A 22747-nucleotide genomic window follows, 5' to 3' on the forward strand; every position below is an offset into this window, starting at 1 on the left:
TAACAGCACTAGATAACTGAGACACAAGGTAAAGGGGGAAAGTAACATTTATTCAGATATCTCCAACCTGCCTGGCACTGTACTTGGTATTTCATATCTATTACTCTCTTAGTCCTAACTCCGTATCTGTGAAGTAGACACTAATATTCCCATTTTACAGATAAGGATATTGAGCCTTTAGAGAGAGCAAACACCTCTCACACTTGGTGCAGCTGGGACTTAAACTTGGTGTTTTCTGACAAATAATGTTTTCGTTGTGTGTCATTGGTTTCCTCAAGTTTTTACAATTCAGTAACTACCCAGAAGTTGTGATTCTTCAATTAATTGAAGAAGAAAGAATTTATAGAAAGAGTACCAGTTTATTAAATGTATAAATAATCAATAATAGATCTCTACAATATTGTTAAATTATCGCTTTATGATAAATTTTAAAAGTAGATTTATGGTCATAGGAGAAACAACTCCAAGTTTATACTTTCAAAGGAATATTAATTTTTTAGAAATACCATACTGGTACAGTGTCTGACAAACAGAACACTTACAGCTGAGTATACATTTTCCTTTTTTCCAAGCCTGAGGATGCAAGCTGACACTGCTCCTCAAGGTAGTAAGGAAAGCAAAAATTTACTACACTCTAACTTGTTCCCATTACTTCCACAATTTCTAGAGAGCAGAGTGAATGTATGGGAGAAGAAGTGTTATGTTTTAATTTCTCTGTTCAAATGCAGCAGTCTTATATAAGTAAGTATATTGAAAATATAGAATTTACACATAGTAACTTCTTTATAAATTTGACTGGAAATGATAACACTGAAATTCTTAAGCAAGGAAGGAGCAGCATCAGATTATTTTCCCAAAGCAAATTAGGGGAAGAAAAAGATCTATATAGCCAGATATATCCATATGGATATATATATATATATATTTGGCAAGGGTATTGCCCTTTCTACTGGGTATCCAAGGCATTCTAGGCCGTATACTTTCATCCTTAACACTTCCAGAAATTACCAAAGGTTTGGGTAACAGGAGTAGTTAAAAAATTCCCTGGATTTTCCAATTATAAATTCTATTTTCCTGCCAGCTTTTGGTCAACCCAAATCCACTGCCATCCAGTAGATTCTGACTCTTAGCGACCCTATAGGACAGAGTAGAACTGCCCCACAGAGTTTCTAAGGCTGTAATCTTTACAAAAGCAAATTTCCATATCTTTCTCCCTCGGAGAGCACTTAACCCCTGCACCACCAGGGCTCCCACATTTGGTCAAGCAGAGTCTTATTTAATTAGGTTGTAATAGGTTGTAAGTTCTTTAAAACAAAAGAGGGTGACAGGTGGGGTTGGTGGTAGACACCTTCCACCACAGTGCTTCTGAAACATTAATGTGCATTTGAATCACCTGGGAATCTTGTTAAAATGCATATTCTGATCTAGTAAGTTTGGGTGGTGCCTGAGATTTTGCAAGTCTGGTAAGCCCCAGGTGATGCCTGTGATGTTCTTGGACCACAAAGAGAAGCAAGATCTAGCCCGCCCTTTCTTGTTTCACTAACGACAACCCCCAACTCCCTCTCCCCCCGCAAGCATAAGGCCTTGAAGTGGTAACTTACTATATATAAATATTACAACTGACATTGCTGATACATATTTATTCCAGTACACAGTTTTTTCCAGTAAACTTCATTATCTTACTAGACACAGGTTTACCTCTGCCATTAGCAGGCCATGAAAGAATGGGCTCAAACTCTCATGGGGCATCAAGAAATTTCTGACTCAAATGGATTTTTGATGAAATTAAATTATCGGCCTACTCTTTTCCTGTGTTATTGCCACATTTCTGCTTTACCACTCCATTTTTTTTAGCTTTAGTTAGGTATAGGTTATGAAGCCATTTTTGGTGCCTTGACAAAAAAAAAAATTTTTTTTTGACAGAGAAGATGCTTTCATCTAAGAAGTCTTGATGGTCATAAATAATTTATTGTAGGCATTTCATTGCAAGAATCTTTTTTGCTCCAGTGTTCTTACATATGTGACTCTGGTTTTGCTATTTTAAGATTTTCAGTACATTTTTATGACCTCATTTATTTTAGTTCTACTTCTATTCCTACTGTACAACTTATCAACTAAAATTAAAGTTTAGTGCTGCTTTGAGAAACTTAAAACTAAGAGTCAGTTTAGCCACTAGCAAGAACCCAGGAAATCTCAGCTACTGTTTCCTTCTGCTTTCATGATACATGAACAAACAGCTTTCTCTCTCTTTTTAAAGGCTTTTAAGTTATCCTTGAAAATAATCACCGAAACTTTAAAAAAAAAAAAATATTATGTTTTGTGTGAGGCAGACAGTGGTCATTATATTGGATAATTTTTAAATTCAAAAATGGACAATTGAAAACATTAATAATTATACTTAATATCTTCTAAATGCTACTAGAGTTTTTATTTTTTATACTTTAGAGGGAACTCGTTTTAAATTTAGCAACCTCTGATTTTGTAATTCTTATAGAACACATAAAAATACAATTTTAAGTGATTCTTTTAATCATACTCTCTTCAGACATTTTACAGGGTACATTAAACTGTTATTTCAAAACGTAATTGACTCCCAAATTTCTTTTATGTCTTTTCTTATAAGAATATTAGACCATAAACCTGTGTTCCAAAAGATATTTTTCTTATCAGAAAATAACACGAGAGAGGAAATAGATATATTTCATATATCTATTTGTTTTCACTCTAAGCCTACCTTTTCCCTGATGGCAGGAAAAACTAAATCTAAAGGCTTTTAATATACGATCAGCTTACTCCAGTGATATCTTGGGAGTTCAAGGTTTATTTCACAGCCCCATTTACTAATACCGTATAGGCATGTTTCTACCTCCTTACCTTTCTTTACCCAGAGAGGCCACAGATATTTGGACTAAAGGGTGGGGCTTATGGATATCATGGGCAGACATTGATAATGAGAAAGGAGCCTCCATCTGAGTCTCTAGTGGGTTAAGTCCTTTGTTGGCATAGTGATTAAATCTTTATTTACTAAATATGGGACATAATTTTGACGGTTAGGGTGGCATATTAGGTGGGTTTAGCTGCCCATCCGGACCCAGCATAGCCACCTGGTATAAGTGATTTTTCTTAACTCACCATCTTATTCTTGGCTTTGTAAAATATCCTGTGGTCAGAATACAAGTTTATCTACATCTAGCTGGGGAGATATCGCGACAGAACCAATTGCTTGCCTCTTTACGTACCTTCTGGGTTTTCCATTTGGACACGTGGGCAAGTTATGTCTCCCCTCCATATCCAGTCGTAATCCCTTAAAAATGGGAGATCTTGAGGGTAAGAAAGTGAGTATCTCGCGCCTTTTTTACTTTTCCTTATCACCTGGGGCTTTCTTTGTCTTTTCCTTTGAGTTCCTCTCCCTCTACCCTTGCTTGGGAGAAGCTGAAGTACAGGGAGCAAAATACAACAGTAGGTTTCACTCTGTTTGGGCTTAAAGCTCTTCTGCTTAGCTTGGTCTGGCAAAGTTCACATTTGTCAATTTAAGGATAGAGTGGGTCAGGAAGTAAACCTAGTAATTGCAAATACCCCCCTTCCAAATCTCCTCTCACACTCAAGTGGTGACCTTTAAACATCATAGACAAAGAATATGGTTTCTTCCTTACTTAGCAGCTGATGAAGCAATGGTCAGGACATGTGTGGGGATGGGCTGGGGGAGGCGTGTTGGAGCAAAGGAAGCAAAACACCATTTGATATCTCAAGTAATCTGGCACAGAATAATACAGCACATATCATTTTTCTATATCTTCATGTATACAGAGATGGCAGCATAAACCTATCATTTAGATCTTTAGTTTTGAATCCTTGATTTCTATTTCAGCCACTTACCAACTGTATAACCTTGGGGAAGTTACACAACTTCTTTAAGCCTCGTTTTCTTCTTTAAAATGTTGTTAATAATAGCAACTCTTTCATGGTGCTGTAACTGGTAAATGAGATAATCAATCCTTGGAATTCCATAAGAGACACATAGAAAAGAGGATTTAGAAATTTTCTGTTCTATAACCTGGTAAAATAAAGAGGACAGGGAGAAAGGATATGAGGATGCAGGAAATGTGTATTTTATCAACATCTTTCAACAGATCCTAATAGTTCTGGGAACCTGAGTCCTGCAATCAGTCCCTAACAATTTGGTGGTTGAGGTTCTTAACAATAGTTAGGAGAATCCCCTTAACCCCTAAGGGACTGGTAGAATATTGTTAATTTCCTCATTTTTCAAATATTGATTAATGATTCAGTCATCTGTACAATAAAGATTTATTAAGCTCTCCCAGGATGCTTCTTGCTTCTTGCAGAAGGGAATATAAAATACAGCACATATCATAAAATGGACATTGGTCAGTTCCTCATGAGTTTATAATCTTGTCTGAAGAATAAAATGTGAATATAAGTGAATTTGTTAGATACCGTCAAGTCAGTTCCGACTCATAACGACCCTATCCACAACAGGACGGAACACTGCCTGGTCCTGCGCCATCCTTACAATCGTTGTTATGCTTTGCCTGGTCGTGCGCCATCCTTATAATCATTGTTATGCTTCAGCCAATTGTTGCAGCCACTGTGTCAGTCCACCTTGTTGAGGGTCTTCCTCTTTTCCACTGACCCTGTACTTTGCCAAGCATGATGTCCTTCTCCAGAGACTGATCCCTCCTGACAACATGTCCAGGGTATGTAAGATGCAGTCTCGCCATCCTTGCCTCTAAGGAGCATTCTGGTTGTACTTCTTCCAAGACAGATTTATTCTTTCTTCTGGCAGTCCATGGGATATTCAATATTCTTCACCAGCACCACAATTCAAAGGCATTAATTCTTCTTCGATCTTCCTTATTCGTTGTCCAGCTTTCACATGCATATGATGTGATTGAACACACCATGCCTTGGGTCAGGTGCACCTTAGTCTTCAAGGTGACATCTTTGCTCTTCAACACTTTAAAGAGGTCCTTTGCAGAAGATTTACCCAATGCAATGTGTTCAGTGGTAAAACTGGTATATTCTTTTCCCTATAGCTTTCCCATGCTGCCATAAATGTCTGCTAATTAGTTGTCAATAAAAACCATTTAATAATAGAAGCAAAATCCTGGGGTGAAAATGAATTTTCACAATTATATGGTATATATAATAAATTCTACTGCTTTTTTATTTCATTTGAGTATCATCTCTTCTACCTCTACCTTAGGATATGAAGATTTTAAACTAAATATATCCTTTGGGAATTCAACCACTGAAGTATGAAGACTTTAAAAAAAACTAATAACCATTTTTTTTTGGTGGGAGGAGAAACTTTTCTCAGTTGAGTTGATTATCATTTTTAAAGCATTTCATCTACTGAGTTTCTCAGTTTTTCTTTTGATCTTTATTGACCTATGAACTTGAACATCTATAAAAAATGAATTTTAACGATAACTCCACTTGCCATGTTAGACATCTATTGGTTGATCTTGCTTCAAAGTAACTCACCTTTTTGTAGTATTAAGTTCCTCTAATTTCCTACCTCCATGCCTTTTATTTTCCTCTGGGGAAAACTCTTCCAGGGCATGACCTAATGAATTCTGGTTCAGATTTCCAAATGAAACTAAACCAAAGTGATTCTGTAATTTGATGGAGGGAACCTTCATTAAATACCCTAGTGAGGGAAGTTTTACTGTTCCATACCAGACTAAAGTACTTTTCTTGACTTACTGAAATTGAACTTCAACATTTATGAGAATATAAATTGCACTAGCACATTATAACATGTCATGGGGCCAGTGGAGCCTTAGGTCAAGGGTTTTTACTCTCTCTATTACCCCATTAAAAATAGTAATGTTTCTAATTATTTTTCCTTTAAAATTTTAGAAAAATGTGTCTCTTTCTCCAGAGAGATGTTATCTCCAGTTATTCTTATAATTTATATTATTATATGGCTGTATGGGGTATATTTGAATAGTTTTTATTTACCTTGACCAAAATGCAAATCCAATCTTAAAGTCATGGTTAGCCTTCTCTTTTTACCTAAATGTGTGACAGTTAATTTTTGTTTTCTCTTCTTTATTCCTGACCTCTCTGTCATCTTCATGTCTCGAAAGCTTCCTAACATCATTGCTTCAAGAGAAGCTCCATTTCAACTGCAAGACCCCAAGCCGTTTGCTACAATTGTACACATTATAGCTAGGCTGTATGCATCACCTGTAGTTGAATTTGGCATTTTTCTTCAGCTTTTCTTCTGTACCCGTCAAATATTTCAGCTCACCTTGTGACCGCCTCTTAAGTCACTTCTTGTTATTTCCCATCTTAGAAGATCTCCTGAAGCAGCATGGCATGATTCAAAAACATCTCGAGTTTTTAAAGGCTAATTATCTGAGTTTCTTTAGAACCATGACATTTGATTTCTTCTGCAAACAAGTTGGCAGAACCTAGGTCTTTGCTGTGAATTGCAAGAATAGGTGATGTACAAACTTATCGGTAGCATTCAGTGTGCATCTTATTTGTATAACTGTGCCACTCATGGTATTTGGCTGTAAGCAATAGAAACCGACTGTGGTTGTTTGAAGGCTGTGGAGACTACACAATTCACTACAGGCTGGAGAGCAGGCGCTTTATTGTTCTTGCTGCTTGAATCAGCAGGAAACAAGGTACCCACAGAGGTCAAGAAGCAGGACATAAAACAATAGTTCTTTATAGGGAGAGTCTGGCCAGTGAAGTTGCCAACTAATAGGTTCTTGTCAAGCAGACTAGCGAATTGAAGTCAGCCAGACACAGAGTTGGAAGAACAGAAAGGTTTATTCACAGTTTGCAAACTGGGAGACAGGCAGGATCTCGTGACCTAAGGCTGTCAGGGCAGATTGTTCCTTTTATAGGGAGTGACATGCATGTGCACAATCAGTGAGGGGAGGATCTGCAGTCTTTTGATGCATGTGCAGTCCACATAATTTTAGTGAATGGGTTTTTGCACACAGCTCTAAAAATACTGCACACAGCCCTGAAAAAATGGCAACGGCTTGCTACTGCCGCCCCAACAAGATCATATAGTGGATAGATTCAGAGTCAGTGCACCTGCGCCTCGGCCTTCTGCCAGGAGAAGACAATAAACCTAGGGATTTGACCAATCATGGTGAAGTGCTGTAAAAGTTGTAACAAAATTGTAACAAGAATAGACTTGTCTAAAGAACAACTATTATGGGATGATTAATAACCCTTTCATGACTGCCTTCTTTACCGGGACATAGCCTTCTTGCTTCCACCATTATGAGTGAATCTAGACATCCCTTCACCTTTCTGTCACTCACACAGGAATCAAAGACCCAAGTGAGGAGCATCCACTTAGCTAAGCCCAGACCATGTGCCTACTTGGTGACCAGAGAGCAAGGAGGAGGAAGAACTGGCCTTTTTACTTTCTGTAGACTGCACACAATAGAAGGCCCCCCATCCCAAGTAGGAAAGGAAGTAGCTTTCTAGATAGATTTTTTTAAACCTGCCAATGTCCATTATTTCCATAAAACAAAAGCAACTAATTATTAATATTGACCATCTGTAGTTAAAAAATTAAGATTTTTCTGGGGCATCACGTCGAAGCTAGAGAATCCCAACCCTATAACATATTATCTGGGTTAGCTTGGAAAAGCTAAGTAACTTTTCTGATTTCTAATATATATTTAAATTTAAAATAATAATACCAAATATGTAACATTATTTTGGGATAACATATAAAATTGCTCAAACACAAAGGCAAGCATTTAATTTGTAATGGACTTTTCTGCTTGGAAAGCTTAGTGTTTGATTAATGAGACTGTAATTTTTAAAAGTATTCTGCAGCACAGTGATTCTGTTCACCTATTTGCACTTTTAAATTAAATTTTTTTTTTTTTTTTTTAACAGACAGGCTAGCCTCAATGAAGCAGCTGAGAAGTATTACGACTTGGCAGCCAAGCTGAGGCCTAACGTAAGTACTTTCCTAATGAGAAATATTACTGAGGGACAAACTCAGAGCGTGTGATAGTTTTTAGGACTTAGGAGCATTTGGTACTGGGGTTTTTTTCTCTCTGATCTCTTGTTCCAAATACCTACTTAATGTGCTAATTCAACAGTAAGATCTGCCTGTCTCAAGCTTCTATCTTTTTCCAGAGGTAAAAATTGCCATATTTTCTAGCATGTAAAAAGCACCATAAATTTGGATTCAGGTTTTAGCATTACTAAATACCTTGCATTTGGATGACTTTTAAAATTGATTGCTTGAACAGTTTTTGTTTTGTTTTTTGCCATAGTATGAAGTACCTACAGACTTCTTACCATCATAAATATTTTTTGATTCTTACTTGCAGTCAAACCTACAGCTCTGTAACCTCTTTTCTATTCCACAGTCCTCATTTTTAATAACTGTTGCTTTTCAACTTTATCAAGAATGTTTTCATTAGAATTTTTCCTTGGGTAGTCACACTTGCATAAAGTAAGATGGCTATAAATCAGATCATTACTATTGAAATAGGGTAACCATTTATGAGAAAATAAAAACTAGTTTTGTATTGGTCTTCTTATTCACAGCACATAACTGAATTCCAGCACATTTCCTTTATTCTCATACACGCTGTGTTCTACGTCTCCAACACAAAAACCTTCTACCCTGCTCTCCTCTCTGGATCTAGACCATTTATTGAGAAATGTAATTTTGAAACAGTAATGAAAGTGCACATGCCACGTGACTACAAATAATGGGATCAGTCTCATTTCCTTACAGTAACTCCTCCATTAGGCCAGCATCTACAGAGTACTTGCTTTGTGATAAGGTGCAGAAATGTCATACTCTAAAAGACCACATGGAAACCCTGGTGGTGTAGTGGTTAAGTGCTACGGCTGCTAAGCAAAAGGTTGGCAGTTCAAATCCACCATGCGCTTCTTGGAAACTCTATGGGGCAGTTCTGCTCTGTCCAGTAGGGTCGCTATGAGTTGAAATTGACTGGACAGCAATGTTTTGTTTTTTTTTTTTCCAAAAAAGACCACACAATGTAGTCATGAGGACTGAGCATAATCAGCTAATTCATTTATGCTCCTTGAAAGAGGCCCACGAGGAGGCAGTTTTTTTTAAGGAGATTCAACCACATGTAACCTCAGCCCTGAATTTAAATGTTCCCAGTTTCACTAATTTTGAGGTGCTTTAAGAATTGGTGAGCTGTTTGCCACAGAAGAAAATCATTTAATAATTACATTAGTAAGAAAAATAACTGAAATTCATTGTACATTGTCACATTTTGGGGATTTCAGCTAATGTCACAAAACAATGTGTGTATAAATTTTTGAATGAGACATTGACTTGAGCTATAAACTTTCACCTAAAGTGCAATAAAGAAAAAACAAATAAAATTCATCACACATTTACTGTGTGCCAGGCACAGTACAAGGTGCTTCATGTGAATGCCTTCATTCAGTTCTCACAACAACCCAATAAAATACTTTATGATCCCAATTTTTCTGAAGCTCAGAGAAGTTAATAGCATACCCCAGTATCACAGCTAGTAAGTGGTGGTATCACATTCTAACCCTGCATGTGTAAAAGGATACATGGATGAAAAAAATGCAGCCATATCTTAGAGAGGAAATGCAAGCCAGATGTCCAGGAAACAAAATAATGTTTTGCTCATTTATTCAGCATATAATTTATGAGTACTTACTATGTGCCAGGTCTCTGGGTGGTACAAACAGTTTAAGCTTGACTACTAACCTGAAGGTTGGCAGTTCAAACCCACCCAGTAGTGTTACAGAAGAAAGTTCTGGCAATTGTTTCCATAAAGACTGTTGTTGTTAGTTGCTATGGAGGCAGTTTAGACTCATAGCAACCCCATGTGACAGAGTGAACTGCCCCATAGTGTTTTCTAGGCTGTACTCATTATGAGAACAGATCGCCAGGTCCTTCTCCTGTGGAGTTGCTAGATGGCTTTGAACCACCAACCTTTTGGTTAGCAGCTTTTTAACACTTGAGTGCTTAAACATTGTGCCACCAGGGCTCCTTTCCATAAAGATTACAGCCAAGAAAGCCCTGTGGAGCAGTTCTACTCTGTAGCACATGGGGTCTCCATGAGTCAGAATCAACTTGATGGCAATGGGTTAGGTTAGGTTAGATGACTATGTGCCAAGCACTGTTCCAAGCACTGGATATAGAGCAGGAAGCCAAATCGACAAAAATGTCTGCCCATAAGGAGTTTATAATCTAGACTAAGGAGACGGGACATAAGCAGATTAGTAAAGGGTGTACTATGTCAGATGGCGACAAGTGCTTTGGAGAAAATGGCGCAGGAAGGAGGTCTGGGAAGTTCAGGGGAAACTGCGCAGGAGGTGAGGCTTTGTGAATGCCTGGGTTGGGTGTCTGCGTGGTGTTTTTAAAAAAAGGGTTGAATTTGAAGACTTAATTTTTATAACTTCATTGAAGGCAGGAATTAGTGTTTTTTCTTTTTTGTTTTTGTTCCTGTCATCTTGATTAATATACTGCTCTAAATATACATAATAAATGATATTGTTCAAACTTTATTCATTGAGCACCAGTCACTTGAATGTCACTTTTATTTTTGTTATGTGATTGGTCAAATGCTCTTCTTCAGCACGTTATAATGAATTAGTGAGGAAAGAGCAGTCTGAGTTATCGCACCTGACCCCAAAATGAAAAAAGACACTGAGGCACTGTAAGATGTAAGCCTGACTTATGAGATTATTTAAGTAACTAGTCCAATCATAAAGTCAGTATTTAATCTTCAACTTAAACCTGTTTTTTTCTAAAACCCCCAAATTTTCTTTTAAACATGCTGTAGGCTGCCTTTGAACATGCATTTATGCAAATGGTGCTTTCCTTCTCTGGGAACAATAAATTAAGTATTTTATGGACTTGGATGAAATGCCAAGTTCATATGTAATAATAAGTAAATGATGTTATAGTTGATGGATGAACAAATGTGATCTTTTCCTAATTCGTTATACAAATTGTGATTTGCTTTTCTGAACATAGTCTAGGTAAGTAAGAAGCCTCTAAGTCAGTATTAATAAAGTAAAAAGTATGGAAATAATATACATTTACATTCTGGAATTAAGAGACCTATTAAACAATAGCCCATGTTATGATTCATTAGTAATTGTGCATCTGCTGTAAATTAAAGCATTCATGTAACATTTATCTTGCTCATAGCTGTTCATTTTTTTGTTCATACAAATATCCTCAATTAATTCCATGCTTTAAATAAATAAATTTCAGTCACCTGCTTATACAATGACAGCATAGTTCCTATTCCCTATATAAGTATTTCCTCTGTCTTTTCTATTTTTCTCATCTACATTGTAATTTAATCTTACTCTTATTTTTCATAAATCATTTTTTTTGTCTTGTTGTCCAACTGCCCCAGCTACAACAATAGGTATGTGGGTGATTCAATGAACATTTAAGCAAAGCACATGACAGGTCAAGACTGTATAAAGTACAGTGCGTGACTATAATCCTGTATATTACTATCATATTAAAAGGGTTTTTAATTGTGGCATGTTTTTCTGTCTTAATAAGGTATTGGTTCTATTCCTTTAGTATATTCCATAATGAATTTCTTTTATTTATTTATCTTTTCTATTCTAGAAATATGTATTTTTCTACACAATTCACTTTAAAATTGTTAATCGGCTTTTTGGGTTATTTTATATACAACAAATTTCTGTAATCAAATGATAAAATGATGAAAAAAATCTAATTAGTGGGCACGATGTGATTTTAAATCTCTTATTCTGATATTGTCTCATAGGGTTTCCAAGGAGCACCTGGTGGATTCGAGCTGCCAACTTTTTGGTTAGCCGCCGTAGCTCTTAACCAGTGCGCCACCAGTGTTTCCAATATTGTCTCATCAGGGATGTACAATGCGTTTTTATTTACTGAAGTGCAGAAATAGGGAAATGTATTTAGCACAAAAAATAGCACCATTAATTTTTAAAATCCAGTTTATTTTATTTTTGTGGCAGTTGCTCTGAAATTAAACCTCGTCTTATATTAAAACATTTCTGTGATAAAACTCTTTACCAAAATTGCCATTTTAAACTTCCCAGGTTGTATTTTTCAAATCTATAAATAAAATTACCTTTCTGTGGGATTGCTTTTTAAAAAACCACCCTTTTCACTCCCACTTATGCACATCATAAAATGCTGACTCTTGAGGACTAGGAGGAACATTTAAATGAAACTACTTTGTCCTTTCAATGGGAATTAAGCCAAATTCTGCATTAACTTATGGATTTAAAAAAAAAAAAACATTTTACATATGAAGTATGGGGAATTTGCATAGTACAAAGTCATCCATTTTTACTTGGCTTTTAGTAAACTCTAGAGTCAGAAGGGCGTAATCAGCAGCGATCGGGTCCATAAATCTTGTATTTTTCTGGATGTAATTGTTTTTCGTCTGAATATATTCAACTTAATTTTATCAAGTGCCAGCTTTGTGTAAGGCACTATGCCAAGTGCAGAAGGGTTTCAAAGTTACATGAAAAATAAACGCTGGCCTTGAAAATGTATAATCTAATGGGAGGAAGGAGTAAAGGAAAGAATGCTTGGATCCAAATCTTCACACTCAAGGGCAGAGAATATGCTTTATAGTAAGTGCTTTGTGAGTGATATAAGCTAGGTGCTAGAAAAGCGCACAGGAAAGAGAAATCACTTTCAGCTGGATTGATCCGAAAAGACATTGAGTCAGAATTGGCAAGCTTAGAGTATCTTGAAGTGATGGGCTGTTTATAGGTGAAGATTTTAGCAATAGAAGGAGAAAGGAGGGAATTCAGACCAATAGAAGCGTATGCATGAACAAGAGCATGGAGCCTAGAAGGCGTGAAATATATCCAAGTAATAGTTAAGTGGACATGGTTGGATCAGTAGTTTATAATGCAGGGGCGTGGGTAGGACTGGAAACTAATATAAAACCAGATGAAAAGCATTGAATACCAGACAAAGGTTTAGAAGTTTGTCGTTCAGAATTTTGTTAAGCAGGATGACATGATAAAAATAATGGTTTACGAAGGCCATTTATGTGATGCAGTGAAGAATGTATGGTATGTTTGGGGAGTGGAGTTGAGAGATACAGCCTTGGGGAAAAAAAAGTCATAATAGTATAGGCAGAAGGTTGTAGAACCTAAGGTGCAGAAACACAAAGGAATGGAAAAGAATATACAGGGGAAATAGTGGGATAAGATGTTAGTAGGAAAATTAGATAGCCCTAATGAGTGTTCCACACATTGCATTGGGCAATTCTGCTGCAGAAGACATCTTTGAAGTGTTGAGAAGCAAAGATGTCACCTTGAGGACTAAGGTGCACCTGACCCAAGCCGTAGTATTTTCAGTCGCATCATATGCATGCAAAAGCTGGACAGTGAATAAGGAAGACCAAAGAAGAATTGAAGCCTTTGAATTGTGGTGTTGGCAAAGAATATCGAATATACCATGGACTTCCAAAAGAATGAACAAATCTGTCTTGGAAGAAGTACAACCAGAATGCTCCTTAGAAGCAAGGATGGTGAGACTGGTCTTACATACTTTGGACATGTTGTCAGGAGGAATCAGTCCCTGGAGAAGGACATGATGCTTGGTAAAGTACAGGGTCAGGGAAAAAGAGGAAGACTCTCAACAAGATAGATTGACACAGTGGCTGCAACAGTGTGCTTAAGCATAACGATTGTCAACATGGTGCAGGACCCGGTGGTTTTTGCTCTGTGGTACGTAGGGTCACTATGAGCTGCAACTGACATGACAGCACCTAACAACGAGTGTTCCAAAGGAGCCCTGGTGTCACAGTGGTTAAGCGCTTTACAGGCTAAGCAGAAGGTTGGTGGTTTGAATCTACCAGCTGTTCCATGGGAGAAAGATGTGGCAGTCTACTTCCATAAAGATTATAGCCTTGGAAACTCTATGGGGCAGTTCTCCTCTGTTCTATAGGGTCACTATGAGTTGGAATTGACTCAATGGCAATGGGTTTGGTTTGGTTCTGGTTAATGAATGTCCCAAAATTTTGAATTTAGGTAACTTGGAAAAAATAGTAGTACCATAAACAGAAATAACAATCAGAGAGGTGTGTTTATTTCAAGAAAAAAATGTTAAGCTTTGACTCAGAAAATTCTGAGTAAGAGAGAATATTCTAATTTTCTATTGGACATTCCTATAAAGCAGCAACTAGAAGAGAAGGTCATGTTTAGCAATAGAGAAGTGGGAGTCATTTGGAAAGATGAGATAGTAGTGAAAGATTGTGTAAAATCACTGAGATAGGAAATGTTCAAGGAGAGAGCCAATTCCAAACTCCTGGGATTCTCTATATTTGGAATGTGGGCTAAGGAAGACAAGGAATATAATAGAAAGAGGAGTCAAGACAGTGGCAGGACACAGAAATCAATGTTGGTGGGCAGTGACAACCACTGTTAAAAGTTAAGAAAAACAAGGACTGAGAAAGTACACTGACTTTAAAGAATACGACATCATTGGTGACCCGCAGTTTCATACAAGAGATGGGACAGAACATTTTAAGATATTAAGGAAATGGAGATCTGGGAGCATAAAGTATAAAAACTATTCGGTACAGAAGTTTGGAGGTAAATGAAAGAGAAGGGGAAATGCCAAAAATAAATTAATTATGATATTAAATATTTAAGATAGATGTTAAAGGAAAGAGAGTGTGGGGCGGGGCGGGGGGAAGTTAAATATCCCATTGCCATCAAGTCAATTCCGACTCCTGGTGACTCTATAGGGCAGAGTAGAACCACCTGTAGGATTTCCAAAACTATAATCTTCTTAGAAGCAGACTGCCACGTCTTTTTCCTGCAGAGAATACTTAACCAGTGCACCCCCAGGGCTCCTTGTGTTTAAATATAGGAGACTGAAATGTGTGCAAGTAGAGAGGAGAGCAAAGGAAATTTCCAAGATCTTAAAGAATTGCATCCTCCTCAGGGAAAGAAGAAAAAAGTGATATATGAAGACATAGGAAAAACAGACTAGAAATGGAGGAGACGTAAGCTTAGGTAGTAAATGACTTCAATTACAGTCATTTGATTATCTGCTAATCCTCTGGAAATAAGGGCAGGATTAGGTTAAAGCCCTGTGGACAATTATAGATACGTTAGATAATAGGGCTGCAATATCTACATGTGATGAGTAAGTGCTGGCCAAGGCACGTTTTAGCGAAAATACAATATTAAGCAACTAGTCATTTTATGATAACTTTAAATGAAGTTCCGAGATCATCAGCAAGTTACTCCTACTTTGGCTCAGCTTATATATGCTAGATCTGTACTTACATTTTACATTTTTAATATATACCATATTTTGTAAATGGTCACCATATGCATTCATTATATATGAACTAAAGGTGAATGTCTTCCAAGGATCAGATTATCCAATAGGAATCTACATGTCTGCAATATACTTTTCCCAGGGACTTAAAACATAAATTATTGCAGAGCATCATTTTAAAATCAACGCCAATATTAATCCTTTTGGGCTCTTTAACAATGATTATATGTCAAATATCAAAATGGGAAATATGGGAAGAGAAGATTCACAGGAATGAGGCTGCTGTTATAGAGTACAACTGTGTCATGAGGTAGTCCACATATTCTACAATATATTACTTTCAATGTGGGGCACATTTTTAATGGTAAATATGGGCAATAGTGCAGGGGGAGATGGCCATACGGTAGAAATAACCACTGAGACTAGGATCTGGGAAAAAAGATTAAGAATTAATTATTTGGGCTCTTCTGGTAGAAGGGTTAGAAGATAGTCTTGATTTTTAGTTGTTTTCTGGCAGAAAAGGTATTTCTCAATCTTAATTAGAATAAGAGAACATGAAATTAAGTTGAACAGGACAGATTCACACTTAACCATATAAGGAATTTTTGGGGGAAGGCAATTATTCAGATAGTCATTTTTGGTGGGAAAAAATGACAAGGTTAGCAATAATTTGTCTGGAAAGCAGCTGAACTACATTTCTGCTTGTAAATGAGGGAAGAACCATATGTCTCTTTCAAAACTTTCCACTGGCTTCTGTGATGTGAGATAATTACATACCATGTGTCTCTTGACTTTAAGGCATTAGTAATATATGGATCCCAGAATCACCGGAATGACTCTATAAGTAAAATATGTTTTAATACTGCACGTATATTTCCCACTCTTACTTCTTTTATTCAGTACCAAATACATCTGTATATCTACAGTTAGAAAATGGACTGAGGTACGTTGACAAACCCAGATTAAACAGGTTTCAATGAAGAGAAATTTCCATTAGTTTTTCTCCACATTTCAACTGGTTTTATTACATTGTTGTTAGACGCTGTCAAGTCATTTCCTACTTGACCTTATGTACAACAGAAGGAAACATCACCGGGTCCTGCGCCATCCTCACAGTCATTTTTATGCTTGAGCCCATTGTTGAAGCCAGTATGTCAAGTCCATCGCATTGAGGGTCTTCCTCTTTTTTGCTGACCTTCTACTTTACCAAGCATGATGTCCTTTTCCAGACATTGATCACTCCTGATAACATGTCCAAAGTATGTGAGACATAGTCTCGCCATTCTTTGTTCTAAGGAACATTAGGGCAATATTTCTTCCAGGACAGATCTGTTTGTTCTTTTGGCAGTCCATGGTATATTTATTCGGTATTCTTCGTCAACACCACAACTCGAAGGTGTCAATTCTTCTTCATTTTTCCTTATTTATTGTCCAACATTTGCATGCATATGAGGTGATGGAAAACACCATGGCTTGGGTCAAGCGCACCTTAGCCTTCAAGGTGACATCTTTGTTTTTCAACACTTTAGAAGTCTTTTGCAGCAGATTTGCTCAATGCAATGTGTTATTTGATTTCTTGATTGCTGTTTCCATGGGTGTTGATTGTAGATCCAAGTAAAATGAAATCCTTGACAACTTAAGTCTTTCCTCCATTTATCATGATGTTACTCATTGGTCCAGTTGTATTTTTTTTTCTTTATGTTGAAGTGTAATCCATACTGAAAGCTGTAGTCTTTGAACTTCATCAGTAAGTGCTTCCAGTCCTCTTCACTTTCAGCAAGCCAGGTTGTGCCATCTGCATAATGCAGGTTGCTAATGAGTTTTCCTCCACCCCCAATGCCCCATTCTTCTTCATATAGTCCAGCTTCTTGGATTATTTACTCTGCATACATGTTGAATAGGTATGGTGAAAGGATACAACCCTGATGCACACCATTCCTGACTTTAAACCATGCACTATCCCCTTGTTATGTTTGAATGACTGCCTCTTGATCTATGTACAGGGTCCTCATGAGCACCATTAAATGCCTGTGATTCCCATTCTGTGTTTTATTAAATAGGCCCAGAGATATTGAAAGAACAAGACCATTGATATTAGTTTTATTCACATTTACCCAAGTTAAGGTAGCAAACCCTTATATCTACTTCAGTTCATAAATAGGCTTCCATCACATTGATTTACCTGTATTTTAGTAGAAATCAGTAGAAATTCAACATCTGATTCTTGTCATCTAATTTCAGCAAGATACTTGCTCACTTCCCTGAGAGCTTCAATTATGCCAGGATCACTTTTAGCCTCATCACACCCATATATGTTTTCAACCTCCTTTTCACTGTAGATCTTCTTTCCAAATTATTTACATATTATAGCCCTTTTTTCCTAACAAGTTGCAATGTATAGTTTGTGGTGCATTCATTTCTCTCTACTTACATTTTAGTTGCTTCGTGTTATATTTCTATTCCAAAAGCATTAAAACCCGGTGCTGTCGAGTAGATTCCGACTCTTAGTGACCCTATAGGACAGAGTAGAACTGCCCGGTAGAGTTTCCAAGGAGCACCTGGCGGATTTGAACTGCCGATCTCTTGTATAGCAGCCGTAGCACTTAACCACTACGCCACCAGGGTTTCCCCAAAAGCATTAGACAAACAAAAAATATATTTTCTAAGTGGCCACTGTTTTGTAATTCTTCATACTTAAAAAACAAAATGATTAGTGCAATCTACTTATTTACTAGCTGTTGGTGTGGCTCTGCTGTAGTCCTGTCTGGGCTCAGGTAGTTGGGCTGAACTAAGCCGAATGTATATTTTATCCGTCCTTGGGATGTTGCTATTCATCACAATCTATATGCAATGATTTTTTAAACACAATGCACTATCATTGTGTGTGTGTGCCTGTGTGTGTTTCAGATTCACAACCAGAAAAGAATGCAGGGAGAGGAGTTTGGGGCAAAAACTTGAAAATGAATTTAAGTACTTTATTTTGGATATATCAAAACCTGTGGGAAATTAAATTATGCCGTTTGATTACACATATATTTTGTTTTTACTCACTTTCTATGAGGAGATGTCATTTGCATGAAGTTGTAGCTCTAATTGTTTGAATTGAGAGACCACACGCTAAAATTATATTTAATCATTCCTCTTGCAGAGAAACTGGATTCCTGGTTTCTCTGAAAATTCAGCTGATCTAATCCACATTCCTGCCTGGAGAAATCAGCAAGAATGGAATAGTGGTTTCCACCATTAAGGGGTACACTCCTTCTTCCCCCCTGAGCCTCCAGTCACAACATTCTTTAGGATTCCCTTTAGTTATTCCTGCAGCTGGCCTCCCCCATTTTTATCATCCTTGTGGGCATTTTATGTTTCTGATCTTTGATATTATAGGGCCTTGGTTATCGTAAATATGTAACGAAACATTAGTAAAAGCTGCTTGTGTGTATGTCTTTTCCCTCCCCCTTTTAATTCTCCTGTAACACCCTACCTGTCTTTTTTCTGTTTCCTTACTTTTCCTCTCTTCCTAACCCCTTGTTTTTACCTCTCTAAGTCCTTCACCTATATGTGCAGATATATTACATTTTACTTTACCCTAAACAAATAAAAGTTGACCAGATCTAGAAAAATTAATAGATTGGTAGAGTTATTTCTTTTGAAGGTCCTGTGAACTGCATGACTTTATTTTCCAAGACTGAGTTGTTATCTTAAACTCCATGCCACTTGCATAATGTCAGAATCAATAGCTTATCACTTCATTGCTTGGATTTGATTAAATGCTGTAACATTATCTTTTGTAACAAGTCCTAGAAGAGAGCTGAGAAAAGCAACATCTTTAAGGGGAAAACATGCATGTGCTACAAATATTTTCAGTCTTTATCTTATAAATGACTCTTAATCTCTTAGATATCAAGTGCTAACAAATGACTATTGTAGTTTTTCAGTTATAATGAACCTGCATTATGGTTATATCAAAAAAATTAAAACTATAGCAAATTAAATTTCTTAAGAATAGGACATTTGTATTTGATCAACTTTTATTATTCCTATGTGGTTTTCATCTCTGTTTTTTAGTGTATTGCTGTCTGAAATTAAATGGTCTCTACTTAAATGACTCCTAGAAATGCAATATTACAGCATATGTGAATTTCCTTTTTTAAGGGTGAATGGGAAGTTAAAGAGAGCAAGTGCAGTGTATTAGCGATGTGACCAAAAAGGTTTTGAAAGGGTCACTTAATCACTAAAAACCAAAAACAAACAAACAAACTCATTGCCATCAAGTCGATTCTGACTCATAAAAAAAAAGCAACCCTAAATTGCTCTCATTTGAAAAGTAACTTGCTCAGTTTTAGGCAAGTTGATTTTAAAGGGTGAGGCAATTTTGAAAAAAAATTCTGGAATGATTTACCAAATAATGTGTATCAGCCACTTATAATAGTTTCTAACTACAAAAAAAAAAAAAAAAATTGCTTAACTCACATAAGGGGATCATCAGCTTGTTTTTGAAGGTATGATACGACAGCTGTCAGGCAGTTCTGGATCGCATAAATGTCGACACTTACTGCAGCTGCTGTAGGGCACTTTTTTGTTATTCATCAGTGTGTTTCTGTATTTTTATCTACTTATGTGCTTGATCATGTAGGAGATAGCTGGATCTCCTGTGATGTAATCTAAACTTTAACTACAGTTTATTTCACTTGTAATTTTCACTTGTCAATTGTATAAGAATTCTAATAAAACAAACAAAATCATCATCATATATGAATTTAGTTACTCTGCAAGACTAATTTTTTCTCTTTAAATATGTAGTGTGTTCTTCACTGTAATTTCAGAAACCAGTGGTTGTTTTCCTGTTTTCCAAATGAGCTTCAACTATCTGTTCCTAAAGATTTACTCTGATTTTTTTTAAAAAAACATGGGCGATTTCATCACGTTCAGCTGTCTGTGCTTTTACTTCTAACTCCAGCTATGCTATCAAACTATCAGCAAATCAGGCCTGTAATCCTAAATAAGTCCATGATATGCATGGACTCTTCTTTACCCACGATTAGATGCATGTTAAATGATACCAAAAATTATGAAAAACTGTATTGGAAGAAGTGTCAATATGAAAATATTGAAAACCGAAAGGGCTTTTAAAGTGTGTTTTTATAGTCACTCTGCTTAAACAGCATGGCTGTCTATCTTATCTGTTATAGAAGAAAACATTCATGTTTAGAATTTATAATTTCTCATCAATATTTAGTTAACTTTCTCCATTTAAATATCTAATTTTTTTATAGAGTTTTCTTAGACTAACGTTCAGAGTAATAGTTTCCTTAGGCCTTGTGAATGGAGTTATTTTGTATCCAAGGAGAATTAAGTATCTTAATTAGTTTTGGAAATCTTTACTGGGGAAATGTGCATATGCTTAGTTTTCCCTGGGCTGGGTAATAGGACATTATCATTTTATTTTCCAGCATGCTGGTTGACACAGGGACTTCCAAGCATTTCCTACATCTAGGGAACTTTTTTATAGAGAACAGATGATGAATTATAGCCTCGGCATTATAGCACCGATAGCACCGCTTTGTACCCATTATTGTTACATTTCCATTTGTACAGACTGTGTCTCCACGTTTGAAAGTTAAACTTTTTCACCTACCTAATGACATAAAGGAGATCTGATGGCACAGTGGTTAAGAGCTACGGCTGCTAACCAAAAGGCCGGCAGTTTGAACCATCAGCCACTCCTTGGAAACCCTATGGGGCAGTTCTGCTCTGTCTTATAGGGTTGTTGTGAGTCGGAATTGTTTAGTTTGTTTCTTTTTTTTTTCTGGAATGATGTAAAAAGAATTGCATTCATATATGTGGGATTAATAACATTATCAAACAGGTTAAATTTGATCTTTAAAAAACCACTGTCTATATTACTTCAAAACTTTTTACCTTTGTAATTTGTAGAAGAATAAATGTACCAATAGTAGGCACCAGGAGATAGTCATTTCTTTTTTGATTAAGAAATGTCAACCTAACAGCCTCTGTGCTGATTAAACATTAAAAGTTAAATTCTATCCTCATTTTTATAAGTAAGGAAACTGAGTCAGAGTAACTTGTTCGGGGGCCTCCATAGCTAGTGACAGAGCTGGAATAAAAACCCAGGCAGCCTGATTTTAGAACCTTTGCTTTTAACCCATTGCATCATGTATGAGATTACCTACCAAAAAGCCAATAATAATCACAAATAAAGCCCTAGACACTGAAACCAAGGGGTATTTCTTGTTTGAAATATGTTGCTTTAAATAGTGCAGAATATTTCTGTATTAATCATTTGGATGGAGGAATGCTGCTTAGCAGCATTGTTAAATTCCTGAGGTTAATTTGCAGATCCTTAGACACGTGTCTTCCCTCTCCTCCATGGTCTATAGATCCCAGGTGTGGAAACACTGGAAGAGCCAAGTGGCACAGACCTTACAACCAGACAGCACAGTGCTTATTCTATGTCAGGTTCTTAAAACAGGCACCGGGGATATAATGAGAAACGAGTATTATGGTCCCTGCAGACATAGAAGATGCACTTATACTCAGCACCAAAAGTCTTAGCACGTAATTGTTCCTTAATTTTTATCATGAGTGTTTTAGCTAGACTATAAGTCCCAAAACTTTGCGGCTTTCACAGGTTATGCAGCAATGCCTAAAAATGCATGAACTCCATCATCTTGCTGTTTTGCGTCTTCAAAGACTATTTAGGGACTGCAGGAAACATGGCCAATAGTCAAATAATTATTTGGCTTTGGTTGGAATTTATTGATTACCTTGCCCTGGACTGTCATGTGATCACAGTAAATATGTTTCTCATATTATTATCAAGATTATTTCTGTTTCCTTTCATAACATCTCACATCAACTGAAGCAAGCTAAATAATTTAGTGAAATGTTAGAGGATTTGGAAGACCATCTACTTTGGACAATCAGTTCTTTCTAACCTGGCAGTTTCTTTGGGAGACTTTGCTATTATGGAAGGTGTATGTTCTTTAAATGAGAGTTACGATAGAATGAGCTGGGTGTATCACATCAGATTTTATTTAATTTCTTCTGTATAAATTTGGAGATATATTTGAGAAAACTTTCATACATTGAAGTGTTCGTGATTTCATATCTAGGACAAAATGTTTAGATGCGTAAGAATCTACCATTTTCCTACATATAAACAAAGCAATATTTATTCACCTTAAAAAATTCCATAAAGAGGAAAAAAAATCTACTTAGAAATATACTAAATTAATTGTAGATTTTTAAACAGTTTTCGTGACGTTTTATTAAGAGTATTAACATCTAAAACTGAAAGTGAAGAGGACTGGAAGCACTTACTGATGAAAATCAAAGACTACAGCCTTTATTATGGATTATACTTCAGCATAAAGAAAACAAAAATCCTCACATCTGGACCGATAAGCAACATCATGATAA

At 36.5% G+C, this 22747-nt stretch overlaps 1 protein-coding gene across 2 annotated transcripts in view; it reads left to right on the top strand.

Moving 5' to 3' along the window:
* TMTC2 (transmembrane O-mannosyltransferase targeting cadherins 2) overlaps positions 1-22747 on the top strand; it is a 452862-nt gene that overhangs the window by 381955 nt on the left and 48160 nt on the right. For both annotated transcript variants that reach the window (XM_049883964.1, XM_049883965.1), the window contains exon 11: positions 7903-7966. In XM_049883964.1, the coding sequence (XP_049739921.1) occupies positions 7903-7966 (64 nt within the window). The remainder of the gene's footprint in view (positions 1-7902; positions 7967-22747) is intronic.

This window comes from Elephas maximus, chromosome 4, assembly GCF_024166365.1.
Source record: "Elephas maximus indicus isolate mEleMax1 chromosome 4, mEleMax1 primary haplotype, whole genome shotgun sequence".
In the NCBI taxonomy this organism is placed as follows: domain Eukaryota; kingdom Metazoa; phylum Chordata; class Mammalia; order Proboscidea; family Elephantidae; genus Elephas; species Elephas maximus.